The sequence below is a fragment of the Eptesicus fuscus genome, chromosome 6 (genome assembly GCF_027574615.1).
Source record: "Eptesicus fuscus isolate TK198812 chromosome 6, DD_ASM_mEF_20220401, whole genome shotgun sequence".
NCBI classification, from domain to species: Eukaryota; Metazoa; Chordata; class Mammalia; order Chiroptera; family Vespertilionidae; genus Eptesicus; species Eptesicus fuscus.
The window spans coordinates 34,311,453-34,330,446 of record NC_072478.1 but is presented as its reverse complement, the minus strand read 5'-3'; the positions used below and the strand labels follow the sequence as shown (position 1 = coordinate 34,330,446).

Genomic DNA, 18,994 nt, shown 5'->3' with positions numbered 1-18,994 from the left:
CCCACCCCTGCAGGCTCCGTCAGCTCTCCGGTGTCCTGCACCCCAGCTTAGCTACCACTGGTCACACCCCTTTCCCCAGGTTCTGGGCCAGGCAGCCTCAATTCCTAGAGATTCTAGGGAGAGGGGGTGTGGGTGCTAATCCCCTGGGGATGGGGGTTGGGGGTGAGCTGTGCTTTTTTTTCTGAGAGACTTAAAGAGCCCTGGGTTCCAGGGGGAGGTCTAAGGCAACTCCCCAGAGCCCCCTGCGGCCTCTACCTCCAGCATCCTGGACCTCCGGGTGGAGATCTGTCCAAGTCACACACACCCCCGCCCCCACCTCGGAGCCCAGGGCGCTTGTTCCTCTCTGTGCAGGCCCCCAAGAAGCGAGGCTCCTACAGTCAGCTCTGAGGCTTTGCTGAGGATCCCTAACTCAGGCCTGGAGGCCAAAGATTTCTGAGGTGAGGGCGCCCCCTGCTGGCCCTGCTTAGAGACAGTGACAGTTGGGTCTGCGCCGTTGTCCTGGCGCTGAGGACTCGGTTTCCACCGGAAACCCACTGTCATCCGCGACTCCCTAGCGGCGCCACTACACGCATCCATGTAGGTCGTGGATGCGAGGACCAGGCGTGTCACCAGTAAGGACACGGGAAAGCTCAGATCGCGTGACTTTATTACGGAAAAGTCCCAAAGGGCTCTCCCTCCCGGAGCCAAGGCTGGTGGACGCTTTTAGGACCCAGATCCGCTTCTGGGGTGGGCGCAAGGGATCCCCAGGTGGGAGGCGGTCCGCGCAGGTGGGAGCCCGGCACTCCCGGTCACCTGCGCCAGCACAGGGGACCCTTGTAGGATGGCAAACACTAAAGAGTGTGCCAGGAGTGTGCCAGGCACTGCTCTGAACATCTTAACCCAAGTAATCCCCATGAGGAATATACGAGGTAGGAACTATAACAGTTCTGTTGCACAAAGGAGGAAGCGGAGGCACAGAGAGGCTAAGTAACTTGCCCAAGGACACACAGCCCGAGAAGGGTGGCACTGCAATTGGACCCGGCTCGGAGCCCACGCTGAGGACCCCCCTCCAGGCCGCCTCTAGTTTCCTCATCCGAGAAAAGGGCGTGCCGGCCGCCTCCTGCCTTTCCAGCCGGTACGGGGCTGGAATCGGAGCCGCGAGGGGAACCTGCCTCATCACTCCCGTGGGTCGGGCCACAGGTGTGCGCCCCGGAGCTGCGAGGCGGGGGCCCGGAGCCCGCGGCGCGGATGCACGGGGCGCCGGGCTAGGGCTGCAGCTCGTACTGCCGCTCCGTGGCCGTGTGGAAGTCCTCCAGCACCGACTGCAGGAACTCGAAGGTGGGCCGCTCCTCGGGCCGGCTCCGCCAGCACTCGGCGATGACGCCGCGGTACAGCTCCGGCGGGCAGGAGTCGGGGCGCGGCATGCGGTAGCCGCGCTCCAGGCTGCGGATGACCTCGGGGTTGCTCATTCCTGGAGGCAGAGGGGACGCGGGGCGCGGCTGAGGGGCGGCTGGGGCCGGCGGGGCTCAGGCCGCGGTCTCCTCCCCCGCAGGTCACGTGGCTGCCCGCCGGGGGGGGGGGCCCCCTTTAAACATCCCTTCCTGTACTTTTCACTGCCCCGAGAGCCTCTGGAAACGAGGCTGCCGATGTTGTCCTCAGTGCGGCCGGTTCCTCCGCGGGTGGCCCCTGTCTGGCTTATCCGTGATGGCCTGACACGCAGCTGATGCGCACCCGCTCGCTGGGCAGGTGTTGGAGGGGACGCACCGCCCGTGAATGAGGAGAGACTGCGCAGCTGCCCAGGCCCTTCTGCCCCCAGGCCCTTCTGCCGGGGGCCGGGGGCCGGGGTTTTACAGCCGGGGTGGGGCAGTCAGGAGTTCTCCCAGGGCCCAGGGAGGGACAACCTGTCCTCAACTGAGATCAAACCAATTGGGAGTAAAAGATCAGACCCTGACCTTTCTTATTTCCAGGTTTGGGGCCTGATGCAGCCCTATGGAGGAAGGGGACACGGCCCTGTTGACAAGAGCAATGTTGAAGGGGGCAGGACCCCCCCAAACCCTCACCCCCGACTGGTGTGCCTGGTTACTGTCCCCACCATCGAGACTCCATTCTGACACATATGTGGGCACTCCAGGCACAAGGATGGGCCGTGTGCCATCACAACCACCCCAGGACACGGGGACCCCAAGTCGCCACGGGAAGAAACTGCCTACCTGGGTAGGGTACCCGCCCGTACGTGACGATTTCCATCAGGAGGATGCCAAACGACCACACGTCCGCCTTGATGGTGAACACCCCAAAGTGGATGGCCTCTGGGGCAGTCCACTTGATGGGGAACTTGGCCCCTGCAGGAAAAGCCACGAGCAGCTCTGTGAGGCCAGGGCTGACGGCCCCCACTCTTCCTGTTCCTCCCACCCCCACAGCGTTTTGCAGGGCCTGTGTATTGGTCACTGAGACTCACTAGGTCACATGACCAAGTGCGTGCAGACAACGGGGGGGGGGGGGGCACCGCATGAAAGGACAATAGGGGCACACATGTCACCCTGGTCACCCTCTTTAGGGCCTTGCCCAGTGGGCTTCCCTGGGCAACCACCCCCCTGTTTCCATCTGGACAGAGGTGTCCCTTTCCACCTGACCTGGCCTTGTGAATGACAGGGACTCAGGGCTTGGGCGAGTCACTTTAGCTGGTCCCTGCCTCAGTTAGTCCTGTCCTGCACAGTGGAAAGGATTTATGTATCTCTGAGAGTCACAGTGAGGAGGGGATTCAAATGCTGCTGCCCCAGGAAGCCCTGCGGATGGCTGCCGTCTGATCAGCATTCAGAGCGGATGGCATGGCTCAGCACCCGGTCTGCTCCCACCTCACCTAGCATTCTCCGCTTCCCCAGCCAGCCTGAGGTCCCTCAGGGAATGAGCCATACCGATCCTTCTCCTGCATCCACTGATTAACATGCTCAGCGGACATGGCTTGCCAGCCTGCTTGATAAATGTATGTGCCACTTCGATTCCCCTTGTGAAGAGGATTTTTACTTCAGTTATACTAAGGGGCTCTGTGGAATCTAATTCAGGAATAAGGTTTTGCTGCTCATACTTCAGAGCAGTGCCTTCTAAAGTGTGTCCTTTGAAACCCGAGTTCTATGGGAGGTTAGTAGATGATACGTGGAAAAGTATTTTGGGCTCAAATCAGTTTGGAGGAGTGAAGCAAATGTACACAGTTGCTTTGCTGCAGGACTTCTCAGTGCCTTTAATATGCTGGTGTGCCTTGGAAATCACCAAGGGAGCCCTGGGTGGACTTTGCAGTATCTGCAGCCACTCCTCAGAGGGCACTAGTGCTCTGCAGAGCACAGTTAGGGAAAAGCTGGCCCACCTGGGGGTAAGGCCAGGATTGTGGAAACCCCACAGCTCTCTGATCCCTTCACACAGGGCTCTGCTATGTAGCGATGAGGAGAAGTCCAAGGGGGTTTGGGAGATGGGGAAGGTTAAGTCCCAAGGTCTCCCTGTGGTTGGGAGTCTCTGCTCACCCTCTTGGGCAGTGTATTCATTGTCGATGATCCGGGCCAAGCCAAAGTCACCGATTTTGCAGCCCAACGTCTCAGACACCAGGATGTTGGCCGCCCTGAGGTCACGGTGGATTGAATTCATTTTCTCAATATACGCCATTCCTTCGGCAATCTGGGGGAACATGCCACAAAGGGAAGGGCAGCATGGGGACCTCCGTGCAAGGACCTCACCCATCTGGGATGCCCTACAAAGTCCCTATGGGGGAGAGGAAGGACCCGCCCACCCTCCCACCAGCCTGTCCGTAGAAGCATCCTTCATCCTCTCAGTCTGGAAGGGGAGGGAAGGAATGCTTGATGTTCGTTGTTTTTGGTGGTGCATGGAGGGTGGTGGTGCTGGAGAAGGAGCAGGTTCTTGGGTGGGGTAGAAAGACGGCTTCCACTGTCCTCAGCTGAATAAGCCACACACCCCTGTCCCCTCAAAGCCCAGAAAGCAGAGACACTGCCATCAGCGCTAGGGGCTACCTCTCCTCTCCTTCCAAGTGTCTACAGGGGAGGGAGACAGCAGAATGAAGACAGGAGAAAAGGGAGGTCTCTGGACAGGGGAGAAGACAAGGAAGGGGCAGGAGGGAGAGGGGAAGGTGGTGGTGGGGGGAAGGGTTTCATTTTCTTGGCCTACTGGAAGCACAGCTTTTGGAGCAGGGTGCCCTGGTTTGGAATTGTTGACCCCTGGCATGTTGCTTAAGCTCCCTGAGTTGTCACTGAACTTATTGGAACACAGGAAAGGGGTGTCCAGGGCATGGAGTTGAGGTGAGCATTAAATGAGCCACGTGGCTGAGAACCTAACCCAGCACTGCTCCAGGGCGGGCCCTCAGGGAGCAGGGGCAAAATCCCGATGGAACAGAGGCAGGAAAAGAGGAGGAGACTCCATGTCTGTCCCCTGTCACCAGCACTGGGCCTGGAATGGCTGTTTGTGCTGCTCGTGTGTCCTTTAGCCAAGGAAACCCACTCAGGCTTCATTCTCTGCACTCCCATCGATAGATGAAGAAACTGAGGCAGAGCATAGAAAGCCAGTTAATTGTCTCAGACCTGTGGCTGCAAGAAGCCAGCACTGGGATTAATCCAACCTCTCCTTCTATTTCCATTTGTATTGATTTATCCACGAAGGAATGAATTCATTCTTTCATTCCTTTGCTAAATCATTCCATCAACACACATTTACTGGTATGATACTGTGGGGGACTATAAAGCTAAGTATCGAATATCTTTTATCTGGACAGCATTTAGCAGTGCTCATCCCATTAAAAAATATGTATTGAGTAGTACTAGAGATACAAAAAAAAAAAGAAATAAATAAATAAATAAAGAAAGAAAGAAAGAAAGAAAGAAAGAAAAGGGTTGAGTAGGACCCGGATATGCTTCCAAGAAGAATCTGCCGTGCATCATGCTAACGAGAACATATGAGCTAAGCGCTCTCCAGCACTTTCCTGTCCAGGGAAAGTTTACTAGAAACGACACGACTTGGGTCATGAACACTGATTAGGATGCTTCCAGGTGAGAAGAGAGGCAAAGGCTTTCGGGGAAGAGAGGTCAGCCCGGGCAGAGGCTCTCATGGCATCAGAGAGCTGCCGTGTGACTGCACCTGGGGTTGTGGTTGGAGGGGAGCTTTGCATTTCATCCTGTAGAGCAGGAAAAGGCACACACAGAAGGGCATTGAGTTTGAGTGTGTGTGTGTGTGTGTGTGTGTGTGTGTGCGTGCATGCACACATGTGTACACGTGGTGAGGCACTAGCATGACCAGAACATGGTTTAGAAGCTGATCACCTGGGAGGTTCTGATTTTGGGTTTCTTAACCATCAGCATTTTGACCATACCTGGGGATAAACTGAAGTGGCTTTTCACATCCTTTGCCCCTGGGGGACCCATGATTTACCAAGGAATGGAATACAAAGCAGGAGAGAGCGAGAGAAGGAAAAGAAAGGAGTCCACAGGTTTATCACTCATATGTGGTTTGAAACCGGTTACCAGCGCTAATTTTCCAAGACCATCTCACCAGCCTCCTCAAACCTGTCTGTGGTAAAGCGGGTGTGGTGACATCAGTTCCTGCATGGATACTAATAGCAGATAAGGCCTCCGAGGTGGGGAGGGGTGTGTGGGGGAGGGGAGGTTTCCTTTCTGGAGCAGGATGTGTGTGTGCGCATTTACATGTCTCACAGGTTGACCACAGACTTTCTGCTGAGAGTTCCAGTTTTAACAGACACACACTCGGGGCCCCCAGATGGGTTTTCCTGCTAGTTAGAGGCCTCAGCTAAAATCGCTGGGGAGGAAAGAGCCTCCTCTCCATTTTCCCACCTGCCTCAGAAGACGCTTGTGGGCACCCGCTGAGGAAGAAATGAGGTCCCCACAAAACACTTGCCTACCATGTTACATGGAATTCATGCAAACTCTCCGGGTTTTCCATACCACCATCCACTCTCCCTCTCTTCCTTTTGATAGAACCCACATCATCCCATCATGGTTGCCCAGAATGAAGACTACATTTCCCAAGCTCCCTTGCAGCTAGGAGTGGCCAGGAGGATGTAAGAGAAATGTAGCTGACTTCAGGGAGATGTCTCTAGGGAGGAAAATGGGCTTTCAACCCCTTTAGTTCTTCCTGCTGACTGAAAAGAGGACAAGATGGTAAGGCATGAGCACCCACCTTGGGCAATCAGATGACATGCTAAGCCACCTGGCAGATGGAAGAAATCTGGGTCCCTGTGACTTTGAGGGATGAGTCCACCTACCACCCAGACTTTCCACCTTTGGATGTTGACACATTTAAGCCATTATTAGTTTGGGTTCTCTGTCCTTCACAGTCCAGCCTAAATCAGATAGATACAACCTCTAAATAGTTGATTCTGTTAAGCCAGAGGGCAGGGAGGAGAGACCTGGAGGCCTCGGCCCCCATGAGGGCATTGGTACTCAGGTCTGCTGCCCTTGGTAGCTCACAAACCTGGGCCGACATGTCGATAAGTCTTGGGAGGGACAATCTGCTGCCTTCATCTGTCTTCAGGAAATCCAGCAAGCATCCTGAGGAAAGAGAAGCAGCAGCTGCACTTCTGCAAGTGACCCCTCCCCGGCCATGCCAGCCTCCTCCAGGTGTGGGCTGCTCCCCACCGGGGCTGGAAGCAGGTGGCGCTCTGTGAGACTCTTGTCCTCAGAGAAGAAATCCACCCACAGCGTCAGAGTGCCTTCCGCTCTGCAGAATTCTAACCTCGGTCCTCACGGCACCCAGGAGGCAGCTAATGTGCTCCTGGCTACTCACAGGAGGTTAGTTTTCAGCCAGGTTCAGGGTCACAAGCCAGGGAGCTGGGAGCAGAACCTGCTCCTCTGACTCTAAGTTCAGTGCTCATTCCGGCACGACCTTCTTCACCCTTTGTTGGTAGAAAGTGTGCCTCTCAGCACCAGAATGGAGAGACCCAGCCCTGGGATTTGGTGCCTCTAAAAGCCCGGAGAGACACTCACCTGAGGTGTGGCTAAGAGGTGAGCCGGGGAGCCATTGGGTCCCCAGCTCAATGTGGGGCCCCCTTCATGGTGACATTTAAGGAACTATATTAGCATGGCACCTTAGAATCCATAGGAAGCAGTGTGTGGTCCGTGTCACAGGAGGGGTGAGAAGGAGGTCAAAGGCCGAAGCCCAACCCCCGGCCCAGCCCACTGCCCGATGAGAGCTTGGCCACACTGTGGACCTCAGCGGCCATCTCACCCAACCTCTCTTTTCACCGTGTGGTAAAATGTTCATACGGTTTTAAAAGGCCCCATGGCTGGTGAGTGGTAGACCTGGGACTAGAACCATCTCTGGATGCCCAGCCTACTGCTCTTTCAACTTGGCCATGGTCTGTCTTCCCCAGCAGGTGTCAAACAGTGCCAGCCACAGAAGACACACTCCAAGTGCTCCTGAACTGAGGACATAGCTCTAGAGAACCACTGGCCTGTCTTGTCCCTCCCCTCTGTCCCCTATGGCTATGGGACACCCTAGGCGTGCAGTATGTTGGCTAATCCACTCAGCCCATGGCTCAGTGATCCCCTGCACAGGTCCTCTGGCCAGGCAAACCCATGGCAGCAGATGGGCCTCTGCCTTCTCAGCCCCTAAACCTATAGCCTCCCCCGTCCCCGCCTCTGTCTGAGGGACACAGGCCCCCACGGGGCACCACCTCTGGCCATGTACTCGGTCACGATGTAGATGGGCTCCTTGGTGACCACAGCATAGAGACGAACCAGCCTTTCGTGCTGGAGGGTTTTCATCAGGTTGGCCTCACCCAGGAAGGCCTCTGGAGACATGGTTCCCTCCTTCAGGGTCTTGATGGCCACCTTCACATTGTTTCTGTAATAACCTGAGCCGGGAGACGGGGTGGGGTGGGGGAGAGAATGAAGAAGCCATTCAGAAGTCCCAGAGGTTGTGGGAGGTGATCCCTTAACCAAAATCTACATAAGCTTTTGGGAGCCATCCGATGCTGGGGGGTGGGCTGGGAGATTGAGGCTAGGCCTTAGGACGTGGCCCTGAGCGGGAATGTACAGCTTCTGAGGGTGATGGATGTGTCAGCGTATCTGGCCAGATGTCAGCCTGTCTCAGCCTCCCTCCAGCATTTGAGGAACAGTGCTCTATGCTTCCATCACCTCATCGGTGAAATGGGTATCATAGACTCTGTCCCTTCTCCCTCACAGCCTTTCTGGGGAAACAGGATGAGCTGTGCAAATCCTGAGCCTCCTGTGTGTCAGGACGCAGGGCAGGGCGAGAGGCTCCAGGCAGACAGCACACTCACCCATCCAGACCTCGCCAAACTGTCCAGACCCGAGTTTCCGGACCAGCTTGAGAGACTGCCGGGGGATTTCCCATTCATCCTGGGCCCAGGGGTTCTGAGGAGCCAGGCTCACACAGGGTTGGGTCAGCTTCTGGCATAAGCCGTCCCCTTTCTCTGTGTTAGAGAAGAAATGGGGCTGGAGGTTACCAGAGCAGCCGGGCTCGCATCTCTTCCCGGAGAGCCATAACTCTCTTAGCTGTGTCTCACAACCCCCTGTTGCTAGCCCCACCCCCGCCCCAAATGCTCCTCTACACATGTGCGCGCACATGCACACACACACACACACACACACACACACACACACACACACTCAGCTCTTTGCAATTGTTTGGTAGAAAGCAAGGCATGCTAGCATCAACCTGCTCTCTCTAAGATGAAAATATTTGTTCCTCTCCAGGCAGTTGAATGCTGATCCAGTAGAAGGGATTAAGTACACAGACTTTAAATCACTATGTTGACAGTGTCAACTCCAAGACACACCGATGATTCTCAATCTCGAGATCTTAGCAATAAAGAGATACAAGGGCTGCCCGGCACAGGTCTCCACCCCATCACATGCCCTGTCTTACTAGAGTAGTGCTGCACCAAAGCCTGGAGTGTGGGGAAGGTGATTCGGGGGGAGACGTAATAGCCTCCTTCATCCAGGGAGCGGATCTTATAGTGTTTGATCACCTCCCCCTGGGTGGTCACGTCCTTCACAGACAGGGAGAAGGCACCTAGAGGGTTGATAACAACACAGCATGAGAAGGAAGGCATAAAGAGGGAAAATTGGGCTGGGATGTGGGCTTCATTTCAATGCCTTGGGGAAAAGCTCCCTGCATGCTGCTCTCCATTTTGACCACTTCCATCCTAAGCTGCCTTTTCCTTCATCTCAACCTCAGGTCTCCTGGAAGCCTGCCCTATCAGCTCCATCCGACTCTGTTCTAGATGTTTCTGCCAGTTTCCCCGAATTCAGCCAGGGCACCAAGAACTCTGGTGCAGGGAGGACGTTCTCTTAGGAAGCAGGACTGGGCACCTGGTCACTCGGGGACCCTTTGCCATGGAATATTGAGAATGTAGAGCTATTGGAGGGACTAAGAGGTTGATTGATTGATTCATTCATTCTGGCTGAAAAGGCTGACTCTACTCCCACATGCAACACCAAATCTCAACCTCAAGCACCCTTGTCCAGGGAGGAGAGCATGACCAGCTGTTTCCCAGGGGTTCTGTTCACATCCACTCACACGTCGGTGTGTTTCGTCATCTATGTTAATGTTTGCCTGCAGACAACGGCTAGCCGATGCCAGGGGTTACGAGTAAGTTAAGGAGGCAAGAGTTTCCAGTTGAGAAACTTCTTCCCATAAACCTGATGTTTTCATAAAATGCCTCTGCCCACCTCTCTGGGTACCATGCCCCTCCTCTTAACTGGGAGGTGAGACAGCCAAGGCCTAAAGGGGGATGTCGCTTGGCCCTGGTCACTCTGCTAGGTAAGCAGCAGGCTTGGGGGCCCTAGAGTCCTCCCTAAGGACTTGCCTACCACGAGCAGTACCACTCCCTCCCGCCAGGTGTCAGGCTTGAACACCTCTTTTTCTGGACATGGATGCTTGATTTTCGGCTGTACTGTTTGTCAGCAGGCATCCTTCCTTTCCTTTCCTTTCCTTTCCTTTCCTTTCCTTTCCTTTCCTTTCCTTTCCTTTCCTTTCCTTTCCTTTCCTTTCCTTTCCTTTCCTTTCCTTTCCTTTCCTTTCCTTTCCTTTCCTTTCCTTTCCTTTCCTTTCCTTTCCTTTCCTTTCCTTTCCTTTCCTTTCCTTTCCTTTCCTTTCCTTTCCTTTCCTTTCCTACCATCACTCTATCTCAAACTCGTTCTCTCCTCCCATCTCCCTTAACCATCGCGCCTCTCTCATCACCTACTTGCAAAAGGACGCCGAGAGGGTGGATGTTGCATCAGGCGCCTTGCTGCAGCCACAGCCCCAGCTGCAGGCTGCAAACTGTCTCCCACCTCGCTCCTAGTAGGTGCAACTAAGCTCCAGAATGTAAGGAATTGGAGAGTGGCTCTAATGAGTTCACAACACCGGAGCGAGACAAAGGGCTTCCTCCCCTTTTCCTCAGCTGCACCCTGCGTGTAGAAACTCGTAACGAGCCCAGGAGACCTGCTCTCCTCCAGCCAGAACCACTGCCCAAGTTCATGACTTAGGGCCCCTCACTTGCCCAGGCTCATCCAAGGATCTGCTATTATCTTTTTACAATTTGGCATTCTTCTTAAAGGAACCTCCAAATCCTATCAGCTTCAGGTTCACAAAATCTGCACCTCCTGCTTCAAAACCCAGACCCCCGGCCCTGCCTCTGGGCTGCGCTGGGCACGCAGACTGGACTCCCAGAGATGGAGACTTCTTAACCCTGGAAAGACCACCTGCTTTTGGACTAATGGGTGCTCACATGCATACCAATAAACTGAGGCTAGAGACGCTAAGGGACACTTGGAAGCCACAGGGAGCTAGGACTCTCTCTCCTTGCTTCTGAGTTTCTACCCTGTCTTACAGCCACTATAGATAAATGTAGACAGAGGGATCTTGCTTTGGAGTTCTGAGGGGTTGTGTGCGTGTGTGTGTGTGTGTGTGTGTGTGTGTATGTAGGTGTATGTGTGGGGAGTGATGATGCTTGGATAATCCTACAGCCCAGCTCCATCTGGCCAGTGCCCATCTGGGACTAGCTTCCCACAGTAGGCAAGGAGGAGGTCCCCCACCCTTAGAGAACCCCTTCCTCCTTCACACCGAGGTTGGGAGGAGGGCACCTTAGCCATAGGCAATGAGAAAAACATCCTTTCCAGGGTGAAATGACACGATATCTGGGATTTGCTTCAATATAATAGGTGTGGGTGGGGATACACATGAAACAAGACGGGCTGAGTTGATCATTGTTGGAGCTGGGCGTCTGGTACAATGGGTTCCATTATATACTAGTCTCCCTGCTTCTGTTTGTGTTTAAAATATTCTACAAAAGGGATAAGACACATAGGTTTCATTCTTGGACATAGGTGCTCTGCCATTAAAATGGAATAGTGGCAATGTACATACAGGGTGGGGCAAACGTAGGTTTACAGTTATGAGTATGTGAAACAGGTTTTATTCTTATATTATTATTTATTAGTTATTTTCCATATATACAACTGTAAACCTACATTTGCCCCACCCTCTGTGTGTGTGTGTGTGTGTGTGTGTGAGTGTGTATGTGTAATATTAAGGGCATCCATTGGTGCACTTCAGGAAATTCTGCACAGAGAAGTCTGCACAGAGCACCCCAACTTATCGATGCACCCCTCCTCCTCCAATCCAGCCCTGAGCCTTTGAGGGGCATGAGGCTGAGGGCTCTCCCCTGAGCCTCACAGTGTGTGATAAGCAGCTCTCTTTGTCCAGCGTCTGCTGCTCTGGTGTTTCCACTCACTGCAGATCTCGGGCCATGAATGGAGCGGAGGGACAAGCCCGGGAGGTGCTCCTCCTGGGCCAAACCTCGTCGGTTCTCATCGTGCCAACCACAGGGAACCAGATCCAGCCTGAACTGGGAGACTGGGGCCCGGGGGCTGCCAGGTTCTCCTGGCTGGCATTCCCCTCCCACTGCCCTGGCAGCAGCCAGGCCTCAGGTGGGGGCCGCCCAGAGCACACAGGGCGGGAAGGGCTCTGCCCACGCTTACCTTTGTTGGTTTCGCTCTCTCTGATGAGAAAGGAGCCCACCTTATTGATTGGAGCCAGAAGCTGCCTCTCAGCATCTTTCCGGCTAATTGATCTAAAGAACCACCTGGAAAAGGTCAAAGGCAGGTGAGCCTCAGGGAGTGGCCATGCTCCTCGGATCATTCGTCTCCAAACCTCCCTCCTAAGCTGTGCCTCTGCCCCCAGGAAATAAAATTTGTGTCCCTGTTCCCAGGCCCACCCTGAGCCAGCGCGCCTCCCAGCTTGATCTACGCATGCCCCTTGTGTTGTCCTCCCCTTTCTTCCCACTTCTGGACTTACTGTTTTCTTGAAATGAAACAAAACCACTATATGGGTGCCCTTTGTTAATTTCACTCTGGGGAAAGGCGCCCAGCCACCTACCCTCAGAGCACACTCTCCTTGGAGTCAGTCTCTGAAGTAGATTCTCAGAGCCTGATTCCCGCCATGGCCCCCTGCGCAGGGACTGGTCAGCGTGGGAGTGCATGCGGTTCCAGGGCCGGGCCAGGGAAGGGGGTGCCAGACAAGGAACCCTCCCAAGGGCTACCTACCATCACTGCACGAGGGACACCAGGTGGGGCCACTAACCCGGTTCCTACACTTTGCTCCTGAGTTTGACACGAGGAGCCACGTGTTACTCATTTTACAGCTTCCCCAGTCCTGGACAGAGCTGGGCTCTGGGCCCTGTTTGCTCAATGCCCTCTGTGTGAGTGAATGAATGGCTGAGGCCCACAGCGGACCTCCCAGGGGGTTATGAGGATGCTGCTCCTTGGTAATCCAATTCTGAATGAGGCCACCACCCTGGGAGTCCCCTAGGCCCCAGCCGCTGGAGGGCACTGGGGAGTGTGAGCTGATTCAGCACCTCCTTGTTAGCTTGCAAGGTCATGGGACATGGGGACATTTCTGTCCAGGTGAGCCAGGAAAGGTTGGTCCTCATATGGGGGAGTGAGGTGCTCACAGAGGAGTGACTCTCTCAGGATCACATGGCAACTGAAACATTGTCAAGCCTGTTCCAGCTCCCTGCCTCTTTCCTGCTCCCCGCTGCTGGGTTCACACAGGCTCACTCTTGAGCCGCTGTCTGGCCACACCCTGCACGGCAGCCTGCACAGCAGAAGCAGGGGACATGCCTCTGCCCTGAGGGGCCTTCCCTCTGTCCACCTACTTTTCCACTTCCAGGGTCTCTACTTGGGCCACAAAGTTGCTGGGCACGTAGCCTTCTCTTCCCGTGATGAGAGACTTGGCCAACCACCAGTCTCCAGATCTAAGGGAAGAGGGAAACAACAAAAATGAGAGAGTGGCTCAGATGGGTGCCTCTGCGGCAGCTTACAGCTCCCCCACCCCCTTCGCCCCCCGGGACTGTGGGCTCATCCCTGCGAGGCAGAGGATCCACAGAGGCAGACAGCCTGGCAGATGAGAGGGAGCTCGCGCAAGCTGCTCAGTGACGTGGGACTACCTGGGCTATTTCAAACGCGCGGGTGCTCCTGGCCCAGGAGAGAGAAGGGGATGGCACAGCCTCCAGGGGACAGTTGGTCTAGACAGCCTGACCAACCCACTAGGGCCCCTGTCTCACAGTGAGTAGCCTTCCTCTTGATTAATGGACGTCTTTAGAATGGAGGAGCGAGTTGGGACTGGACAGGAAAGACAACACAGGAGGGCTGCTGGTGAAAGGAGGAACGGGCAGCCCAGGGGTGGCCAAAAGGTCAGGGTTTGCATGCTGTTCGCTCAAGGTCATTGCAGAACTTCAAGAACAAAGCAGGAGGCCCTCAGGACTCTACAGGACAATCCAGATGTTTGAGACCAGATTCTGGAGGAGTCACTGAGAAGGAACAGTGGAAATGAACCACAGCCGATTTCATAAGTAGAATCCCACGCGAGATCTCGTCTGGTGAGGGAGACAAATATTGACACAAGTGACTCCCAACACGAAGCTGTGATGGAGCGACTAGGCAAACACTGTGGGAGTCAGGAGGGCTGCACGAAGGAGGTGGCATTAGAGGTGGGCTTTGAAGGAAGAGTAGGATTTTGACAGCGGAGCAGGAAATCCCCTCACCAGGAGACTTTGGGAAGGCAGATGGAAGAAGGATGGCTGGGTCAAGTTAAAGAAAATGCTGGGTACCTGGGCTTGGGGCTGGCAGTGGAGAGAATATTCTGGAGGCAGTTAAAGGGAGCGTGGCGGGGTGGAATAAGGCAGGTGGGCAGATGGGTGGGAGTCCTGCTCTGATAGGGAGCTGCAAAGACCTCTGACCACGAGACAGCATCCTGGAGACGTACAGCATCTTGGAAACTTACTCTTTTAGGATCTGCAGCTTCTCCCCTTTCAGCATCTGCAGGTCACGATCATTCACTGCCATGTAGTCATACAGCGCCACCACGAAATGCTCTTCTAGGGGGAACAAGGAAGACATGGCCACCGCTCGGCCCCACGGGACTGGTGGTAGGGCTGGGGTAAGCCTGTGCTGTGAGCCACCTTCTGGCTCCTAAGAGGGTCAGGAAAAGGCAAGGATAGAGGGGAAGCCAGGGTGAGCCTTCTCACTCACTGATGCAGAAGACGTTTCTGTCTGGCAGACTGACCTCCTGAGCTTGCTGCTGGGAACAAGGGCATACCGCCCCTCTGAGCCCATCGCGACATCCTTTCTGGACCCCACATAGAGACCCTTAGGCCTAGACGGGGCTAGTGTGTAAGGGATTCAGTAGCCCAGCGTTTAGGGAGATCAGCTGCATGGACCTGAGGGCCGAAGACCCAAGTCTGGAAACCAGTGTTGGCTGATCCCTTATCTCCTGGAGGCATGTGAGCGTCTCCTCTCTTCCCCGTCCCCACCTGTCCCTCCAGCCTCTATTCCAAAGGGAGCAGTGGTCTTGGAACCTGGCAACTGTAACTTAGACCTGCAGCCATGCCCAGGGCCCCATCGTGGTGCTTCTGGCTGGCAGGCCCCTGCTTGCTGGTGGGCCCTAGGACGGAGGTGGAGAGAGGGCTCCGGAGCTTGCATGACAGCTCTCACGTGATGAGGGCTTTTCTGCACGGCCCTGGGAGCCAAGGCCCACCTGGAAAAGGCCACCTGGAGACCACCTCGCTTCCCCGAGAGCGATGACTCCAGCTTTGTCTCTAATGCTTGGCGTGACCTTGGGCTGGTCACCTTTCCTTGGTGGGAAGAGGGGGTTGGAATAGATGACAGAGGCCCCTCTGGTTCTGAGATTCAAATTCCTGTGCCAAAAGCAGTTAGTTTACGTCCTTCACCTAGACTTTCTTCCTGGAAATTTGACCCCTCTGGCAGGAAGTGGAGGATGGCCCCTGATGCTAATTAATTGTGATCTCCAACAGGATGAGAGACACCAGGTGAGGTCACTACCCCGGCTCCAACACCTTGCTCATGAGTCTGACAGACTCTGAGTTCTTGCAGAGAGGAGCCACGTCTTATACAGCTTCCCCAATCCTCAGACAGAGCCAGCTCTGGGTCCTGTTTGCTCAACGCCTTCTGTGTGAGTGAGTGAATGAATGGCTCTGTCTGGCATTCTGCTCTCCCATACGCCACTTCACAGTGAGGCCACCATCCCGTGAGACCCTCCTGAGGTCTGAGGCCCTGACTCAGGAAGGCTGAGGTCATTTGCTATGTCACCTCTATCGTCCTGCCCACCAAAGTGCCAGTGGAGATGGGTGTGGGAGGGTGTAGTGAGTGGTTAGAAGGTCAGCTTGGGACTTTTGAGAGTGAGGAACAGGACGGTAATTCAAACAGCAACAGACTGAGGGCTGGGAGGGAGGACGCAGAACCATGGTCCTCACCCTTGGAGGTTGGGACTTAGATCTTTGAAAGCCTGGGTTTCATGGTGCTGTTTGCATTCACTGTAACACTTGTCTTTTTGTGCTTATTTGTAGTTTGTAAAGTCCTTTAAAAATGCCCGCCGAGGTACACGAAAGGAACCGGTTCCTGGCTGCTGGAGAGGCCCCCAAGGGCAGGCGAAGCTGGGACAGAGCTGGGCCACAGGCTCCTCCCTCAGCCTCCCCTAGCCTTCTCCCCTAAGACTCTAGGGGCCCACGCACCTTCCTCTCCAGGAAGCTGCTCCCAACGGAGCCCCTGTTCTAACTGCATAAATCCGGGGCCTGGGGAGGAGGCCTGAGGAGCCTCAGCTTCCAAAGCAGCCCCTTCTTACCTCGATCCGGGTGTGTGGCGGGAGGTGCAGGAGCCAGGTGGTTAAACACGACCTGGAGCAGAAACACATGCCCTCTTTGTTAGTCCAAGGCCCCGCGGCCTGGGCAGGGCCTGCAGGGCGGTGGTGAGACTACTGTGAGGGTGGGAGCTGCCCTGTTGGCACAGGAGTTTCCCAGGGACCAGCGCCATCTCGAATACCCCGGACACCTGCCATCTGGGCCCGGACCTTCATACATTTGGAGGAGGGGTATGTAGGGATGCCCAGCTTTGCAAGAGGCAGCTGTGGAATGGACGTGGTGGTTGGTGTGTGTGTGTGTGGGGAGCACCCCATCACCTGGCTTAAAATCCTGGCTCTGCCATTAAATGATGAATTTTCTCAAGGAAAATTATTTTTAAAATGTATCTCTCTCATCATTGATGTTTCTATCTCTCCATCTCCCTTTCTCTCTGATATCAATAAAAATGTATTTTAAAAAAAGTATTTCCTTAAAACTTAACAAATATATTCCTACGTATATACCCTATAGAGAAACTTTTGCATATGTGTACTAGGAAACATGTACAACACTGCTCCCAGGAGAAACTGATAATGATAATAATAATAATAATAATTACATGACCAAAGATTAGATAAATTGGGGCATATGCATGCAATCAATCCTACACAGCTGTGGCAGTTAAGGAACTATAGCTACATGCATCTACATGGATGAAGCTCACAATGAAAAACACAGATCTGAAACCCACGTCTCAGAAGAATCCATGCTGTTGGAGTCATTTGATTTAAAATTCACAACATGCAAAATTAAATTAAATTAAATAGTGTTTAGGAATATATGCACATAGGATCCTACAGAAAAAACAAAGCTAAGGAATAAGCACATCGGAATAGTGGGGCCGGGGCGAGGGGGACAGACTGGGGGACAGCAGAGGTCTTCAGAGCGATGGGTCACTTTCTACTTCTGAGGATGGGAGGGGCTGCACTAGGTGTTCATTTTATTCTCCTGCTTTCAACCTGTAATCAATAATTTTTTTTTGTATTTATTAAACACAAATTTGAAGCAGCATTTTGCAAAATGGTATGTATAGTATTATGGTTCCAATGAAAATAGAAACACATAAATAACACACAAGAAAGGAGTCTGGGGTGAGGGCATGTGCTGAAGGGTGGGAACGGCCAGGGAGAGGTCAATGGGGGGGGGGGGTTGGGGGAAGGAGATGTATGTAATACTCTAAACAATAAAGAATTAAAAAAAGAAAAGGGTCTGGAGGCAGGACCCCTGCAATGCTAACTCCGAGTATCATTGGCTAGTGGGATAATGAGTACTCATAATTTTTTTTTCATAATTGATATGTATTATGTGACTTTTTAAAAGTTAAAAACATTCCAAGCTCTACTACTTATTAGCATATCACTCTGAAGAAGTTATTGAATCTAAGTCCTATTGAGTAATTTTCTCAGTCTGATAAATCAATCATTAATCTATGGCCCTTCGATCAACAAACATTTCATTGTTGCATGCCAAGCCCTGCACTAAGTTGGGACACCGATAAGATGCCTGGTTTATCTAAGAAATGGAAATAGCAGTCACCACTGCCATTAGGTCACAGTTGGGATGAAGTGATGACTAGTTGGATGTGCCTGTGGGGGAAGAAAGAGCAGGAAAGAGGAGTCCAGGCATGACTTCCAATTGCCCTAAATCAAAAGATGGTAGGTGACTAGAATGGGGGGGGGGGGGGGGGAGACACAAACAGTCATCTAAAAATGCATCTTTAGGAACCAGTAGCATCAAAGGGAGCTAACTACTTTGTAAACAAACCAGAACTTTGAGAGGCTCCATGAACACTCAAGGGCCTGTGGGGGAGGTGAGCGCAAGCACCCTCCTTCCTAGGTTGCCTCATCCTAGGGGAGTGAGCTCTTTGGAATGCTGCCACACCAGGAAGGGGACAATGACCCAGGAGCTTCTGGATAGAGTTGAGGGCAACTGATATTGCTAAATGCCCTAGACTCTTCCCACCACACCCTTTCCTCAAGCTGACCTCTTTGATTTTTCTTTCTCTTCAAGGCTGCCCTTGCCCAACGAAAACTGGCTAAGAATTATTGAGGGCTAACGATGCACAGTTTTGTGCTAAAGGTAACATGTTAAAGCATTGCATACTTGTATCGACATGGTGTGTTGTTACATCCCCATCAGAAAGGCTCTTTTATTCTACCCACTTTACAGGTGGGGAAACTGAGGCTAAAGGGAGTTAAGAAATCTGCTTCAAAGGTATAGCTAACAGATTTAAATTCTAGCAATCTGGCTGTTAAATATTTTATGATCTGTAACACCAATATGAGCTGGGGTGGCACTGGAGGGGAGGGGGGCCCTATCTGTGGGAGCCCTGAGTTATCAAGAGAGGGCACTGGGACTTGCTAGAGACTAGGAGCAGCCCCCAGGGAGCCACACGTGCTCTGTGCTCTCCCTCCTTCCGCTCCCTCTCCAGCTGGGAGAAGCGATCACTCACCAGGGGTGGCAGTGGTGGGGCCTCTCTGCTCTGGGAGCTGACCTTCACAGGGCTCCATTGGCCCTTACTCTTCTCCTTGACCTGCTTTCTGCTGCTCACCACTCCCATCCTGTCAGAGAACACACAGCAGGTTGGTGGTGTGGGTAGGTCTGCAGAGCCTCTGAACGGAAGAGCTCCCCTAAACTCCTTCCCGGTGGCCAATTAGAGAGGTGGGGTGGGAGTGGGGGACGGTGAAGGTCAAAGTCAGACATGAAGTTAGAATGGGGTTGGTGGGTTAAGCTTGCATCCATATTTTTTTTACCCCCCAGAGCAGGGAGAAGTGGCCCAGAGAGGAGACATGGCTGGACTTA

The 18,994-nt window shown here is 53.7% G+C and overlaps 1 protein-coding gene across 1 annotated transcript; it reads right to left on the bottom strand.

Annotated features, from left to right (window-relative positions):
• Positions 1 to 1,014: 1,014 nt before the first annotated feature.
• On the bottom strand, positions 1,015 to 18,752 carry BLK (BLK proto-oncogene, Src family tyrosine kinase). The gene is made up of 12 exons (XM_008150764.3): positions 18,645 to 18,752; positions 16,138 to 16,189; positions 14,281 to 14,374; positions 13,154 to 13,252; positions 11,979 to 12,082; positions 8,881 to 9,027; positions 8,273 to 8,425; positions 7,664 to 7,843; positions 6,463 to 6,539; positions 3,495 to 3,645; positions 2,190 to 2,321; positions 1,015 to 1,450 (listed from the first exon to the last, which is right to left on the bottom strand). Exons 1-12 carry the CDS (start codon positions 18,750 to 18,752, stop codon positions 1,245 to 1,247), a joined length of 1,503 nt encoding a protein of 500 aa, XP_008148986.1. The 3' UTR covers positions 1,015 to 1,244.
• Positions 18,753 to 18,994: the final 242 nt, after the last annotated feature.